Source organism: Aythya ferina, assembly GCF_964211825.1.
Source record: "Aythya ferina genome assembly, chromosome: 4".
In the NCBI taxonomy this organism is placed as follows: Eukaryota; Metazoa; Chordata; class Aves; order Anseriformes; family Anatidae; genus Aythya; species Aythya ferina.
In genome coordinates this window covers 42708385-42723017 of record NC_140300.1, presented here as the reverse complement: position 1 = coordinate 42723017, position 14633 = coordinate 42708385, and the positions used below count along the sequence as shown (strand labels likewise).

Sequence of the window (14633 nt, the reverse complement as noted above, 5' to 3'; positions counted from 1 at the left end):
AGGTAGAGTGACATCAAGAACTCTGGAGGAAGCAAAGAAAACATCATCACTATGATCTTATTATGAGTATCTATCCTCCCAACCTCAAACGATGCAAGGATCTCAACAGTTACCTTTCAGGCATTAGCAATCAAGGTAGATATTCACAGGCCATGGTTTGGTTCCTGTATTAATAAACCAAAGAGCATCCAGGGATGTCGGTGGACACAGGAGTGCAGGATAGTGCTAAAGTGATGCTAGTAGTCCCACACTTGCTGTTAGTTTCTGCTAATTTGCAGTTCCCTCCCTTGCAATTATTTATGGGCATAGAGTTTGGCAGTTAGGAGCTTTGCAAGTACTTCCTAATAGGCAGTTTTCATGCATCCACACTGTTTTCGAGGAGTTTACTGGAACAGCTGCACTTTTCCATACCTGTTGGCTGCCGTGCTTGGAGATGTTTCTGGGTACATTTAAGTAACTAGTTTTGAAAAATCATGTAAGTTTCACAGTAGAGTCTAATGAATAAAACTTCCCCCAACAAATTCCAAGTGTAAATCAGTGCCATGCCAGAAACTGCATATCCCCTGGTACGAGAACTGCGAGATGTGTGAAAATTATGCCATTAATCTCAATGCAGTGGTGGCTTAGTCATCGGATTTGTTTTCTGCTAGCACGTAAGGATCAACAAAAGTGTAGGTAATACTTTTTCTGAAATGCTTACAGACCAGAAGCACTAAAGGCAGGCAGAACAAGTAAGAGAAAGGTACAGCACGCAAAACTGTTAGCTATGGCATTCAGCTAATCCATAAACCCTATTTCATCTTTCTTTATATGCTCTTAGATTCCATATCTTAAAGAATTCCTGATCAGGGTCTCCTTAGTCCTTTCTGAAATATATTTAGACATTTAAAAAAAAAAAAAACTGTCATGTTCTGCAAATTAATAGAGTTTTTTTTTAAGTGTTCAGTCTTGATCCATTTCTGCCTTAAATGTAAGCAATGTTAAGCTCCTGTTGGTTTTCAGTCAGGGCAATGCTATGCTAGAGCCGAGCATTTCTCCACCACCAAAAAAAAAAAAAAATTGCATCTAATAAATACAGCCTATTTTATATATTAGGATTTGTTAGAGACTTTTCTGGTGGAAAGGCCTACTGAACACAAGGGAATTGATAAAATAATGAATTTGTTATGTACAAAAGCAGGGTTCTTATAGACTTTCGAGATCTGGATTAAGATCAAGGATTAGGATTCTACTTGTCATTTTACCATACTGTTGAAACTAAAGGTTTTAATCAGGGCATTGCAAAAGTTGGTGGAAAGATTCCTTTTGAGTTTAATGGACATTTGATTCAAGCTTTTGAAGTTTAACTATTAATTACTGAGTTTATTTGGTAAACAACAAATTGAAGTTAGTTCCTGGCATATTTTTGCTTTGGAACATAGAATAACTAAACTGACTGTTTCTTGTTCTTAGCAGGCCCTATTTAATCCATCGCTAAGTAATTGTTGATTTTGTGTTTTTAATTGTTTATGGCAAGTGCTTTTCAATTAAAAAATGTAATGTATAAATAATTGAGGGAAACTCAGCATATGTTCATGAGTATCTATGCAGAGGAAATATGCCCATTTAAGCAAATTTCCCCAACTGGTTTGCCTTCAGGCAGAAATAATTTATATTTAGATTTAAAAAATAAAAAATAAAAATGCTAATGTTGCTAAGTGAAGTACTAAAAAAAAAAAATGTATAAAGGCAAAACCTAAAGTTGCTTCTGAAAATTCTCAGGCTTTTTTGAGTAATTTTTGTGAATTTGTTTTAATTATATTATCATGTAGTGTCTTTTGCTAGGAGATTCCTAAGGATATCCAGAATAAAATTAACCTGGGGGATGGATGGCCCACATGCACCTTCTACATTAAGATAACTATATACCATTGTCTGTATTGCAGGTCTGCCGAGTCTGTTTAAACAGCAAATCCTCATTGTGCTGTATAATGTAGAAATGAAAAGTGCACCTTTACCGTCCGATTGCAAAATTAGAAATGGCTGGTAAATAAAATAAACCAGTGGGACAACATTTATGAAGTGATAAATTTCTTCACTACACAGGGTGCAGAAGTGTTACTGATAACAAACAATATTGCTGCATTTGATAAACTAGCCAACCTGCATTTTTAATGCTATGTTTCCACTGTAGGGTGTATAGCTGGTATCTAGAGGTCCATACTGTTGTATTCACAAGTGCAGGTCTGCCAGTGGAGGAGGGAAACCTAAAATGGATCATGTTTCTTTTTCAGAATCAAAAGTCAAAGCAGCAGCTCAGCTAATAAAGGCCTTCTTGGTTTAACCTATCCTTGCATCTGTGAGATTCTTCTTGGTAAGGAAGGCCAGATAAATTTGTGATTTTTGAGAAGAGATTAGTCTCATTATTTCCTTTCTTCTTTCTTTGTCTTTATATTGGGGAGTCTCATGGTTTTGACCAAAAAGAGTAAAGGGATTTTTAAAGATACAAATGTCAATGTATTTCTTTAAATTAGTATTATAGGAAGCCTGAGTGCTGGTCAAAACATGCCAGTGGTCTAAATAAGGTGAATGTTAGGTCTACTGATTTAGACTGTATATCCTTTGAGGCTGGAACCAACTTCTTGTTCTGTGTTTATACAATACCGCTTCCTTTTTGCTTCTGTAATACCTGCACTTGGTTGGATTCAGTGTGTGCTGTGATAAACTGAAAGATTTATGTGGATGTGCTGTTGACTGCTGTGGACTTCTTACCAATTCTTAACAAATGAAGGTGAAGTTCACTCCTAATCCACTTGGGGGACAGCATTATCACATAGATTTTTTTCCTTTGTAGACTAAGTAAAAATGTCTTTTTGTAGTGATTGTTCTGTAGAAGTTGCATAGCATGATTATCTGTACTTTTAGTTCTTCTTTATATAACAAAACACATCCAGAAGTAACCAAATACCATTGATCTGACATGATATCCCCCACTCCAGTTGCGTATCCCAGATTGCTAATTTCTAAGATTGATCCCAACCAACTTTTTCAGAAAAAGGACTTTACAAATAGCTCAGATTTGAGAACTTATTCACAGGTTTCCAAATCCTGTACCTTTGGCTGCATATACCCATTGCTAAATTTTATCTTTGAGCTTATGTAGAAACATACACTTAAAAAGAGTCTCTGCATTAGGGAACTTCAGAAAGAAGTGTTTCCTTAATGGAAATAGAGTTCTGCATGTCCATTTTGACCTTTTTAAACACTTTTAACATTTACTTTTCATCATATAAACTGACTGTAACTTCTGTTATTCTGCATTTGCACTATTTCATAAAGCAGTTATATTTTCTTCTGATTGCTTAAGAATTGAATGCATGAGTTAGCTAGGAAAAAAAAAATAAAAATAAATGTATAAATAAATATAAGTAAATAATTTAAATGCTTTAAGTAGAAAATTACTAGGAGATCAAGACTTCAGATACAATGCTTTTCTCTGTCAGTCAGTGGCTGACAGAAGCAGCCATAAATCCAGATAGATTCTTGGGAAGGACAGATTTAAAAGGCTTATTAAATAATTGAGCTCATCCTCGTGCAAGTACAGAATGTAGTTCCCAGATAAATGACATTTTATTATTACACAGTTGTTACTAGTATTGAATTGGCAGGTACTGTTTTAAATTGAAGCTACAGAAATTGTGTGTTTTCAGTTCAAATTAGTATACTCTAAAGAAAGTCTGAAAAAAGCTTATGAAAACACAATGTGAAAACAAAAAGGGCCTGTTGAATTGATCAAAAAATATTCTTCAAATAATTTTTATTTTTTAAGAAGTGTTGGTAGGCAATGAAGATGTTTTGAGTAACAAAACTCAGCAAGACTTCTGCAGGGTTCTTTTTTTTCACTTCTGAAAATTAATACCATGAAAATGTCTTCACGCTTCTCCATCAGTTGATTTAAAGCAATGTTTATTACCACTTCCTTGTGCGTAATAATATTCTTTGCATTAGGAAAAGAAAATCAGGTTTGCTAAATCCTTTCACCAACACTACCATGTTCCTATGCTCATTCTTCAAATGGAGAATCTTTCTGTTTTAATAAAACACCTAGGGACAAGTCTGTATTCTTTGTAATGAAAAGCTTTTCAAAATATTCATAGCACCGCAATAGTGCTAATTCTAACCTGTGTAATTTGTGTTTTCCATATAAATTCTATCACATATGCCAAAAAAAAAAAAAAGTATTCTTAGGTATTTGGTGATTGTAAAGTTCAATTCAAATAGTTCCTAACATTACTGAAGAAAATATTACTGTTGATTACATTGAAAATTGAAAGCTATTCTATCAGAAATATTTTAGAAAAAACATTTTATGTGCGCTTGAATATAATGTGTAGCACTCATTAATTGTTTATATATACATATCAATAAGATTTGTGTCCTTTATTAAAGTTTGTTGTATCAAATGTTGTCCTGTTTGCTTTATGTGCGTGTTCATAAGACTATGGCATCTAATGAAGAGATCTTTTTAAAGTATTGATAGCCATGAGTAAATTATACTATGTTTGATCTGTGTTAAAGATTCAAAGTCCAAGGTCTTTGAATAGAACTTAGGATAAAAATGTAATTAGGTTACATCCCTAAAGTCTGATATATCTTTAAACAAGACTGTAAATGAAACTTTATTAAAACTTCAAATGAATTATTTCTTTGCTTTTTTAATTCTTCTCTTTCATGTCTATTACTGACATTTCTGCTTGTATTTTACCTGTCTTTTCCAGGTATTTTAATTATTTACTGCTTAATGAGTAGTTCTGAGATGAAGCTTCATTCAAAGCTGCCCACTCACTTTTTTTTTTTACTTTTTTTTTTTCTTCAAAGCTTTGCAAGGTCTTGGAATACTGCGGCTGAATCTGCAGTTGTCATCACATTAGATAAACTTTCCTGAAGGAGTGTTTCCTTTTAGTAATTGATAGAGCAGATGCTATTTCCAGAGGTGCCTTCTCTGTGGAACTGAGAACTGATTGGAGTAAAGCTATTGTCAATGGGACTGCATTTCCACAGCCATTATCAGTAATGTGTAGAATTCATATGTAAAACAAACATTACAGAACTATTAATAAAAATATATCTTACTTTTCAGAGAATCATATAAATCAAGTGGAAAGGGACCTCAGGAGGTCATTAGTCCAACCTTGGTGCTCCAAGCATCCTTTTGAAGTAGATTATCTACACAACAGCTCTGGTGCAGGAGCATTGCATCTGATATTAAGTTTATAACTTGATGTTGTGGAAAGTAAGTGGAGTAGGGGTAGAATCTGAATAAAATCTAATCACTAAAAAAATTATTTAAACTGAGCTAAGCATTTGATGTGAGTTAGCAAAAATGCAATTTCAAATGAAACTAATCTGCTTCAGTGCCACCTTCTGTATTTAAAAGATAATGATCATATATCCTTTTTGGATATATAAATAATGATATAACTTGTTTTCATTTGGTTATATCAACTTTAAAAAAAAAGAAAAAAGAAAAAGAAAAAGAAAAAAAAAAAAAGCCCTGAAGAATAAAACCACAAAACTTGTCATATTTCACTGTTCATCATTGCATTTTCACCTCTCTCTCTGCGTTTGGTACCTGCATATGAACACTGAAATATTCGTGAAACATGAAGTTCAAACATCTCACTGAATGCAGGCCTGCTCATAATCAGAGGCTGTAGCCCTAAACTGTGAGCTTTCTGAATTTATTTTGCATTTTATATAGCCTCTGTAGGTAGGAAGCACTCTGTTGATGCTTTGCAAGTATGAAAACGAAGTCTTGAATGTTACCAGGAAGCAAAAATTCTCTTAAAAGGGGTACACTGTCCCTGGAAGTCTTCAAAAGACGTTTAGATGTAGAGCTTAGGGATATGGTTTAGTGGGGACTGCTAGCGTTAGGTCAGAGGTTGGACTCGATGATCTTGAGGTCTCTTCCAACCTAGAAATTCTGTGATTCTGTGATTCTGTGTGATTCTGTATTCAGCTGCTGTTCAGCACTGTGTCTGCAAAGTTCTCCTCTAGATTACAGTTGATTTATATCAAATAGTATTTATGTACAATCAAACAAGTCAGAAGAAGACATTTGACAAATGCTGCTTTCATAGAATATGTTAACCTAAAAAGTTAAAGGAATTTTAATTGTATAACAAAATTTGCAATGTTGGTTCCTTTGAACATGGATGTGTAACAGAAGAGTTAGTAGAATTCTCATATATGACCTGTTCTCTTTTTTTCTTCTTTTTTTCCCCTGTATTTGGGCACTGGTCTTGGAACAGTACATACAATTAGTGTTGCAAAGTCTTCAGAGATGCTAGATTTCATCGCAGACCTAAACTTCTGTGAAAATCCCCAAAGCATTATTCTTTCCTAAGTAAGCTAAGTAAGTCTAAAGCAAAGGGGAAAATCAGTAAAATAATGTGGTTCGGATAGTAAGCAAGTATTTATAGATGTGTTTCTAACTTCTGGAATCATTTAAGAGTTACATTTAGTGTAAAATCACTCTTTGATTTATTATCATCTTTCATGTGTGTCCATATGTTGTCAGTTTTGTCCCACTCTGTGAAGTACATGCAAGCTGTGTGCACATACATTTTCAGGAGAAATCATGTAATGACACCAGATTTTCTTTGTAGGCTTACTGTGAGTTGTGGCAATAGGTCTTGAGAAGTAGCAGTATGTCTCCTAGTGAGAATATTAGAAAGGTTTATGTAGAGCCAGAGGCAATTTAAGAAGGCCTGGAGCTAACCAAGAATGTTGAGGGTACAAAATTCTCTAACTCGGTGTAGTAGCTGGAAAAAGGCAAGAGAAGGATATTTGTTCTGGGCTCCTCTGCACCAGTGCCTGTTCCTCCTGTACTTGCCATGCTTTCTTTTAAGAATAAGTTTTTTCACAGCAGTTCTTCATCTGTTAATGTGCCCTTCTGTTAATCCAGTTTTTCCTCTTGCTGGTCCACAGAAAACTATCCCCAAAGCATCTGTCGTTTCAGCACGTGGGAATCCCTTCCCTGTCTGCAGTCTTTGTAGCAGAACCAGGGGAAGGGATTAGGGACAGACAGGCAAGCAGGCACCAGAAGTGGTGGTATGTTTATGAGATGTCCCTTAAAAAAAATCTTTAAACAACATCTTTTTAAAGAATTTTTAATATCTTACATTGATGATATGCTGTAATACAGTACAATAAGGGATTGTCTCTATCTGCTCTTGTAAGATCCCACCTGGAGTAAGGTGTTTAGCTTTGGGACCACCAGAATAAGAAGGACATGGACCTATTAGAGTGATACATACAGTATCACTGTACATAGTGATCTAGCTCTCACTGGATCCTGTGATTTTATTTTTCCTTTTGGACAACAGATAGTTGCTTAACTAGTGTCAACAGAAATTATATATATATATATATATATATATATACATATATATAATATTTTTATTTATTTATTTTTACATTGCAATACCAAGGATTAGCCCGGCAGTTCTTGGCCCAGGCAAGTGAGCATAAAATACCATCTTCTTGCATTGCAGTCTCAGTCCACCAATGCCATATCCCAGGCTGTGTGGTGCTCAGCTTTCCTCCTATCTCCTTCCTTTCGAGCTTCAAGATTTCTAATGCTCTGGCAAGCTTTCAGTTGACCTAGAGCCTCTTATATATACTCTGGGGAGTATATTATACTCTATATAAGTAGAGTTATGCTACTGGTGTGTTGTCAAAGTGGGAAATTGGTCAGGATATGCTATGATGAACAAGCATGTTCGTTACAGTGTTCTTATTAACTGCCTATGTCATTTTGCTAAAAATCTCTGTGGCATCTTTCTAAACAATGTTGTCAACTCCTGTATAGTAGATGACAATAACTGTTTATCTTGACAGTGCAGGACTATGGAAGGGAAAAGTTTTATTCTAAATCTTTTTCATAATTTTGTCTTGCTGTTGCAGATTGCTACATAAACTTGGGGTTTGCATCTAAGATCAGTTCCAGTGACTTCCGTACAGTTAACTTGACCTCAGGAGTCCAGGGTGGTTCAGCTACTTACTGAATGAGAACTTGCTTTTCTGGTTATTATGAGTTTTTTGTTTGACCATCCAGTGCGTGTTGAAGACTTATAAACTCTGTAGATAGTGGCTCACATTGGAAACTGCAAGATTTTTAACAATTTCAGCCTGAATAGTGCTAGCATAGTTATCATAACTGAATGTCAGAAATAAAAATAATACAAATAGTTCAAGCAGTTAAAATGAAATGTAAACCTATATCTTCTTAAATGGTAATAACATTTTTTTCCTTTTTTTTTTTTTTTCTACCATTATCTGTTGCTTCAAGCAGATTTTATGTCCACATGGTATGGTTGAAAGAAATGATTACAAAAGATATCCTACTTCTAGACTAAAATATGCTGCAATATATATGTAAAGCTTTATTGTTTCTTTTGGTTGTTGTTTTAAGCTGAAGTGGAATGTTTTCTAAAGTCCTCAACAAATGTTTACAATTTAGAATTAAATGTGCTTTCTGCAAATACCAGTGCTGCTGAAGAAATGTACCTAACAGATCTGTCACTTTTTTATGCAATTGTTTATGTGGCATTATTTTCATTGGTAAATGTACAAGCTGGTAGAAAAGGAAATCATTAGGTGCTCTCAGTACTGCTGAGGCATGGAGCTAGAACAGGTCAGTCACTGCATTTTGCAGATTGTGACATTTTAAATTACCTGTGCACTACTGGAAGCGATCTGTGGACCTAATTAACATCTCACCTAATTAATGTCAGAATTGTGTATAAAGAACTCTAGACAGTTTTGCACTGAATTTATTTATTCAATACCGTATTATTCAAATCTGCTATCTTTAATTTCTGTACTGAAAACTTCAGGTTTGTGTGCTGTTTTCTTAAGTGGGAGTAACTCTTTTTTTTTTTTTTTCTTCCCTCCTTCAAGTAATCAATGCACTGCTGAATGAGTTCATTTTAATGCACTCAATCATGCCTCTAATGTTTGTAGCTTACGGGCGCAAGCATCAGTAATGCAGGAATGTTATATGGCTTTAGTTTGGGCCATTTCATAAAATATTCATGGAATCAAAAATGTGCATCAAAATAGCGGCTGGGAGAATTACATTTATGTGCCTGCTTTTATGGCAGCTTCACATTTAAACCCATTTGTGTTAATATCTAGTCAATCTTTCTACTCAAAAAAAAAAAAAAAAAAAAAAGGCAAAATTAAAGTCACCATTTTGGTTGAAATTTCCTGAAAATATCTATTTTGATATAACAAATGTATACTTTGGAGTAGGTTTTTTGGAAGAGGAATTATAAAAGAAGTTTCAGATAATATGAAAATGTTTCTCTTCAGTATTTATGAAATTACATTGAGTTCTTTTGTTTGAATGAATAAATCTATTTTTTGACTTAAAAGCAACGAAGTTCAATGAAAGCCGTAGCACAAATCTTTGTTCATACATACATAGTTGCTGTGAAGATGAGCATCATTGCCAAAATTTGATACGTTACTGGCTGAGTCATGTCTTTGTCAATTATATCATTTTGATATAATTGTTTAAAATTGATTCTTTACTCCCAAAATTACATTATGACAGTGTTTACCTCCCATATGTGATTAAACTATTTCAGATAGGGTTTCTTTTGTTATGCCCTGAGTTCCATTGAACTATAACACTTTACTAGTGATAGTGTATATGTTGTAGGAGTTTCATTTCTGCTTTATGATTGCTTTTATAAAGCTGGATCTTGAGAATCTTTGATACCTCTTCCATTTAGTATGCACTGAGCTAATTTCTGTGTGGCAGTGGGAAGAATAAATATGTAATTGCTGTTAATTTTGTTAACTGAAAATAGTTATACTCCTTTCTGTCAAATTTTGCAAGTAGAATTTTCAAATATGGATTTCCTAGAAGCAATATTGGATGTTCTCTTTGAATTCTTACAGATATAAAGGATATAATTCTACAACCTATTTCAAATTATTTTCCTACTCATTTTTTTTCTTGTAATTTTTCTTTATGCTTTTTTTTTAATTGACAACAAAAGTCATTTAAAACTCTATGTTGTCACTGCTCAGATTATTTTTTCTTATTCTCAGAAATGCTTTTCAAAATGTTTAGTAAGCATCCACCTCTGCCTGTTCCTAACAGTTACAATAGTTAAGAGTTTAAAAATCAGAATGTGCTGGCCAGAGCAATTCCAACTGAACGAACTCATCAGAGTAAATAAACCTGCCATCCCCCTGAAGACATTATCTTTCCACAAGCATTTGAGGTTCACATAAATATTATTGATTAAGTAAATAGTATGGTATGTCATTTGCCAATGAGAAAAAGGGATTTCAGGTGATTTTGATTGAGAAATGAATTTCGATATCTAAAATGTTTTATCCTCCACAAATTTGAGAGGTCTGCAGGTTGCAAATTGCTAGTAAAATTGCTAGTATTTCTTGAAAGAGTCTTCAGTCAGCAAATTTCTATCTGTATAAGGGCTTTCAGGTCAGGAATTCCATCCCTCCCTTGTTTTAGCAAATATTTTTAAAATTAGCTTTTTTTTTTTTTTTTCTTTTCATCATCGTTTTGGCATTTTTGTGATGTAAATGCATTGGTTTTTACATCACAGTCTTTATGGGTAGTTAATGAAGTATTTTAATTTAGTTCCATTTGAGTGCTACAAAAAAAGAATATACTACTTCTGTGTTTTGAAGCTTGATGTATATGGACTGTCCTCTAAAGAGTTTTCATTGAGATCTGGCAAAAAGGATGCCAGCTCAAAGCTCTTATGGTTAGGCCAGCTCTTAAGAACTATGGGGTACATGGAATATATGAGCTCAATTTCCAAACTGACAAACTTTCTCAAGGGGATGTTGCAAGTGAGGGAGCATGGATAGGAATTACCATGTCTGATCGTCCTGACAATCTAAACAATAGTTCTGAGGGATGCACATGTAGTTAACATGAATGTCCATCTAAAAGATTATATTTAAGTGTCTTAGGACAAACTCAGATACTCTGTTCAGTTTCAAATTATGTGTCCAGGTGATACCATTCATTTGTTTACTGTTTCCCATTCTTACTAGAAGTTTTTGAGTTATACATGAATTAAACTCTTTTATTCTAGAGAATCCTTTACAGGTGTAGTAAAACTAGAGCACATAAATGCACGGCTATATCCTTTGGAAGACACAGTTCATTGGTTTGTAGACTTTGGGGAGAATCCCAAGGAGGACACTATTCTTGTGAGTATCCAAGTGGATAGAATGCTAGATCAACCTGTTGAACTTACCTTTCCATTCTTTGTTAGAAAGCCAATACCAGTTTCTTCAATTAGTATCTAAGATCTATGTTTAGCAACTTGGATAACTGCAATTCTGTTGATTTCTGAGTTGGACTTGCCCTAAGAAGTTATCTGGGTAGGCAGAAACCCAAATAAAATTTGGAATTCTCTTTAGAATGGAAAGTGATCTGGGTTTAGCACATCTGCATCTCCATTTCCTGTTCCATCTACCAGCGCTCAATCCTTAAACTAAACTGGGTTTGGTCATGATAATCTCACTTTGCATTTCTGTTTGTTTGGTGTTGTGTCAAGTATGTGATATTTTGGAAAAAATATCTACATGTTTTCCTGTCAGTTTACGGGGTCTTGTACCTACTGTGGCAGTAAGACTTTTTCCAATATCTTGGGCCTTCTCTTCAAAACATGTCCTCTGCTGTGGCGGAACCGAGTAAGGCTGGCTGTAGGATGTCCTCCCTCGCAGCTGGCACTTCGCTCTTGAGTACTGTTGGGTTGGCTGGAGGCCTGGGGGATTAGCCTTGTTTTGCCTTACAGTGCTTAAAGCAGGCCGTTCTCTGAACTTCTCTCCCTTCCTTTCGTACAAATAGAAAACAGGATCCTTCTTCCATCCTTGGTTCTCAATTCTTTACCAGTTGTTTTTGTAACTTGAATGCAAGCACTGTAAAAAGCCTACAAAACAGTATCCATTTTTTATGGATCATGTTTCAGAGGAGGTGTTAGCTGCAAGCACATCTAAGCAAACTTAGTTAATTGCCTGTTTCAGCTTTTAATAGAAATAATAATTGATATATTGATTATGCACGGGATGTAACTCCTCCATCTCTCTCACACAAAAACTGGTGAAAGAAGGGTTACCTTTGCAATTCTCCCTTGCTATAGAACATCCTTAGTAAAACAAGGTACTTTGTCCGGAATGTGTTTTGTATGCTAATGGTCTTAGCTTACCTGCTTTCTACTAGTTTTCCTCTAACCTTGTTTCCTTATGTATAAGAAAAAAAAACGTGTTCTTTCAAGGGGCTTTGAATTTCCACTGTCCAGAAAGCCTGGATATCTCCTAGACTGCATGTAAAAAGCTAGCTGAAGCTAGCAAGGGAGGGAGGAATTAATTGCATGTTCAAGTGAATTAAACTTTCTTTCGCCTTAAAGATGTTTGAGTAGCTTATATTTGAAGACCTTGAAGTGTGTTACTCCAGGCTCAATACTTAATGTGTTAATGGTTCATGCCCTTCCAGTAATCTTACAGCATAGACTCACCAGAGTTGGTCTACTAATAATCCTTGAATAAATTTCTTTGTTTTTCTTTGTCTTTCTTCAATTCATTTATTTAAATAAAGGTTCTTTTCCACAGTTTTGATACCTCTGTTTTCCACATTGCAACAGGTTTTCATTATGGAAAAGGAAACTTGAGGAACAGATTGAGCTGTGATGGCTTATGCATACATGTGATTTATTTTTTTTATTTATTTTTTTTTTAATTTGAGATCCACAAAGGCTGTCTTCATGAATCTGTAATGGATGTATTTTCTAGAAAATTCTGTCTTAATACCCTTGGGATCATAGACCTTCAACATCTATAAAGAAAAACTAATTTAAAATGTGAAAAGTTTAAATTGCAATATTACCAGTAGCTGAAATTTGGCAGTATGTTCCAGCACCTTAGATATAGTTAGACATTGAAGATTTCTGAAATATCTGTGAAATGATTGGGATGCAATTTACTTTCTAGCGATAAAAAATGATTATACACTAATAGCTTCTCAAAATGTTGATTACACTGATTGTAATTATGAATCACATTTTTCAGGTCACGTCATGAAGGCTGCTGAGCATTATGAAGCATTTTATCAATTAACAGAGGGCTCAACATGGAAGGATAAGGCAGGCCGTACTTACAATTCACTGGCATGTGAGCACCTTTGGAGAATTTATACATTACTAGCAGACAAAATGCTAGAAAACAAGGAACAAGAACAGGCCATCAAAATGCTAAGAAAAGCTTTCGTAATGGCAAAAGCAGGTAGGTGTAGAATAACTTTCACGTTCCTCTATTTGATGTGCATGCCATGATTTTCCCAAGATTGAAGTAGGAAGTGTCAGGTGTTCAACTGAGTGATTATTTCCTTTGAAAGTCATAGGCAATTGCTATCATTACGCTTCCAGATCTCACTAAAGCAGAAAGACCTTGCTGACGACAAAGAATGGTTTAGATTCCTAAAAGGAATTCCAAAAACCCGATATTGTGGGAAAATATTATGGTATTAAACAGTGAATCCATAATCAGACAGTGAGGTCACTGATGGAAGTTGAGATTTTTTTTATTATCTAGTCACTGTTGATTTGGCAATATTTGAGTGATATTATCTGCTGGGTGTCTGCCTTTTCATTTTACATAGTTAGTTATTACTTGCAAATAAGCACCATCTTCCAGACTTTTTAGATAGTTTACTACTACTTAGTTGTCAAAAGATGTTTTTAGATGTTCATTTCTACAGGCTTTGTTTTTGTTTACAAATTATTTTTTAATAGATGCCCATGTTCTGAAGGGAAAATTTTTATTATTATTATTATTATTTATTATTATTATTATTATTATATTTTATATTATTAAACAGTTCACAATCAGAGAACAACACATTAAATTGACTGTTCTGCATTACTTACTGAAAGATACTACTTTACTTTTATTACTTACTGAAAGATATTTCCCCTGATTTTGTAGAACTTTCTTGTTGAACTTTGTTTTAATCCATGGCCTGTGTTTTTAATTATCTATATAGAAGCAGCTCTGTTTTGGATCGATAAAAAGATATAAATGGTAAAGGTAAGGGAAAGGAAAAAAAATACTGTAGTATGTAAATATCTACATGTTGTTTAATAAACTGCAAGACCTGTCTGTGCTAATGAAATTTTGCTAAGACTGCACTGGTAACTGTAATCTATTCTTCAGGAGGTGATAAAAAGATGGAAGGAGAGGCTGCATATTGCTTAAGTTTGGCGTATCATTTTGCTGGAGAAGAAAAGACAGCATTATCAGTAAGTTTATTTTAAAGTTGCTTTAATTTTCCCAATGCCTTTCACTGCCTCCTTGGCATCTTAGGAGTTTTGTATAGCAGAAAAGGTGTGTAGAGGTTTGCCTCACAGACCTTTTATAACTGTATCTAGTTCTGCAGACAGACATCCAAATGGCTTAAGCAACTTTGGTTCCAGTGATTTCAAGAACAGTCCATGTTTCCAGGTGTGGTTCTGTAGAAATAATATAAATTGACAACTCAAGTTACATGTAACTAGCTTTTCTTTCCTGTATTCTTACACACATAAAATAATTGTGCCTAG

The 14633-nt window shown here is 34.4% G+C and overlaps 1 protein-coding gene across 2 annotated transcripts in view; it reads left to right on the top strand.

Moving 5' to 3' along the window:
* The window catches only part of TTC29 (tetratricopeptide repeat domain 29), a 122736-nt gene that overhangs the window by 36885 nt on the left and 71218 nt on the right, over positions 1–14633 (top strand). For both annotated transcript variants that reach the window (XM_084518296.1, XM_084518295.1), the window contains exons 6-7: positions 13105–13317; positions 14248–14333. In XM_084518296.1, coding sequence (XP_084374422.1) covers positions 13105–13317; positions 14248–14333 — 299 coding nt within the window. The remainder of the gene's footprint in view (positions 1–13104; positions 13318–14247; positions 14334–14633) is intronic.